General features: G+C 40.8%; 2 protein-coding genes across 2 annotated transcripts in view; one reads left to right on the top strand and one right to left on the bottom strand.

Moving 5' to 3' along the window:
* si:dkey-256h2.1 overlaps positions 1-1575 on the bottom strand; it is a 12470-nt gene that overhangs the window by 6086 nt on the left and 4809 nt on the right. Inside the window, 1 exon segment of the mRNA XM_035673197.1 lies at positions 1011-1107. Coding sequence (XP_035529090.1) covers positions 1011-1107 — 97 coding nt within the window.
* LOC118336328 overlaps positions 1-1575 on the top strand; it is a 4986-nt gene that overhangs the window by 2644 nt on the left and 767 nt on the right. Inside the window, exons 4-5 of the mRNA XM_035672948.1 lie at positions 59-227; positions 990-1135. Coding sequence (XP_035528841.1) covers positions 59-227; positions 990-1135 — 315 coding nt within the window. The remainder of the gene's footprint in view (positions 1-58; positions 228-989; positions 1136-1575) is intronic.

The raw sequence follows: 1575 nt of genomic DNA, 5'->3' as shown, positions 1-1575 counted from the left end.
ACAACAATAGCTATATTAAGCATTTTAATGATATATAAACATTATATTCTCTCTGCAGGCTTGTTGGACTTTAACACGCTGGAGCTCGATGCGTCCCTGTCTTGTCCCGGGAAGAGAGATTTGTCCTGCGCTTACTGGGATCACACAGTGCAGCTGTTTATCTGCTGTGATCATCTCGGCCCGTACTGCAACATGGAGCTGGGCCGATGGATCACGGCCTTCCGCAGGTCAGATGTTGATGTAAAACCACAAATACGTAATAATTACTATTCATATTAGTAATACACAGCTTTTAAATGCATCTATCTGTGCTGTCTGTGGATCCTTTGAACCTTTTAAGTCTAAATTTAAAATCTAAAAGTATTGAAATGAAAATATGAGCGCTTGAAACGCTTTTATGTGCCCAATAAAATACAATCTGTTCCCATGTTTTGGTTAATTAGTGTGCGTTAAAGAACAGGCGAACGTTCTTAGATTAAGATTCAAACATTTAATGGTGTGTGAAGAGTTTTGTCTGTTGTGCACATTTCACTGAACATTGTGTAGTTGGGCATCAAAATATTCTTATTAATATGATTTAAATGTCAATTCCAGGACATTTTACAGGAGTTTTAACCCTCATATTGACTTCTTTTTTAACGAATGTCTCAGGTTTATTACAGGTTGGTAGTCAGTGTTTTATGTGTGACACTCTGCGTTAGCTCGCCTTTGTGGCGAGCTTGGCTGTTCTCACCGCTGTGGTCTCTGGTGGTTTTACTACAGTTTTCCTCTCACCATAACATTACAGCCACAGCCTAGAAGTTCAGATAAAGTAGAATTGATCTTCTTCAAAACTTCAGGACAACATCAATTATTTCCAGGATTTTTGGTCATTTTTAATCCAATTCCAGGTGTTTCCATGACTAGAAAACTAGTCTTTAAATTTCAGCTTGGTTATGAGCTGTTAGGATCTGGTTGTTTTATCTGATATGTTCTCATTATGTTTTCAGAGGTATCGGGCGCTGGCTGACGGACGTGTCCCCTCTGCTCCCCCTGCTGGACAGCAACAGATGCACCTTGACCATGAAGACGGTGCCGTGGGCGATGCCGTGGATCGTCTCCCTCAACCTGAGATTCAGTATCAGCAATCAGACCGGTATGTGGAGCTACGTGCGTCGCAGTGTTGTTTGCTGCCAAAGCTAACAGCAGAAGTGTGTGTGTTTGAGGAAAAGTCGTGTTCTGTTCTGAACATTTCCTGTCAGTTTTGTCTCAGTGTGGTTGAAGCAGTGAGCAGGAATCTCTCAGCAGGAAGGAACAGTCTGTCTGTAAATAGTTGTTACTGGAACATATGTGGATAAAAACACTGCAAAGACAAAGCTTCTAGTTCCAGGAAACTATTTTGACTCAGTCTGTGTGACACAGAGGGATGATTGAGGAACAAACAGGAGCCTGTCGGACATCGTTAGAGGAAGAAATACAGTCATGTGCTTTAGATTTGACACCGTGATTATTGAGCTAATTTCATCATGAACTTTGGCAATTAACACATTTTATTCAAGATTCAAGATTCAAGAAGCTTTATTTATCCCGAGGGAA

Source organism: Morone saxatilis, unplaced genomic scaffold (genome assembly GCF_004916995.1).
Source record: "Morone saxatilis isolate NCDOM2014 unplaced genomic scaffold, NCSU_SB_2.0 Contig24, whole genome shotgun sequence".
NCBI classification, from domain to species: Eukaryota; Metazoa; Chordata; class Actinopteri; family Moronidae; genus Morone; species Morone saxatilis.
This window is presented reverse-complemented; position numbering and strand designations above follow the sequence as displayed.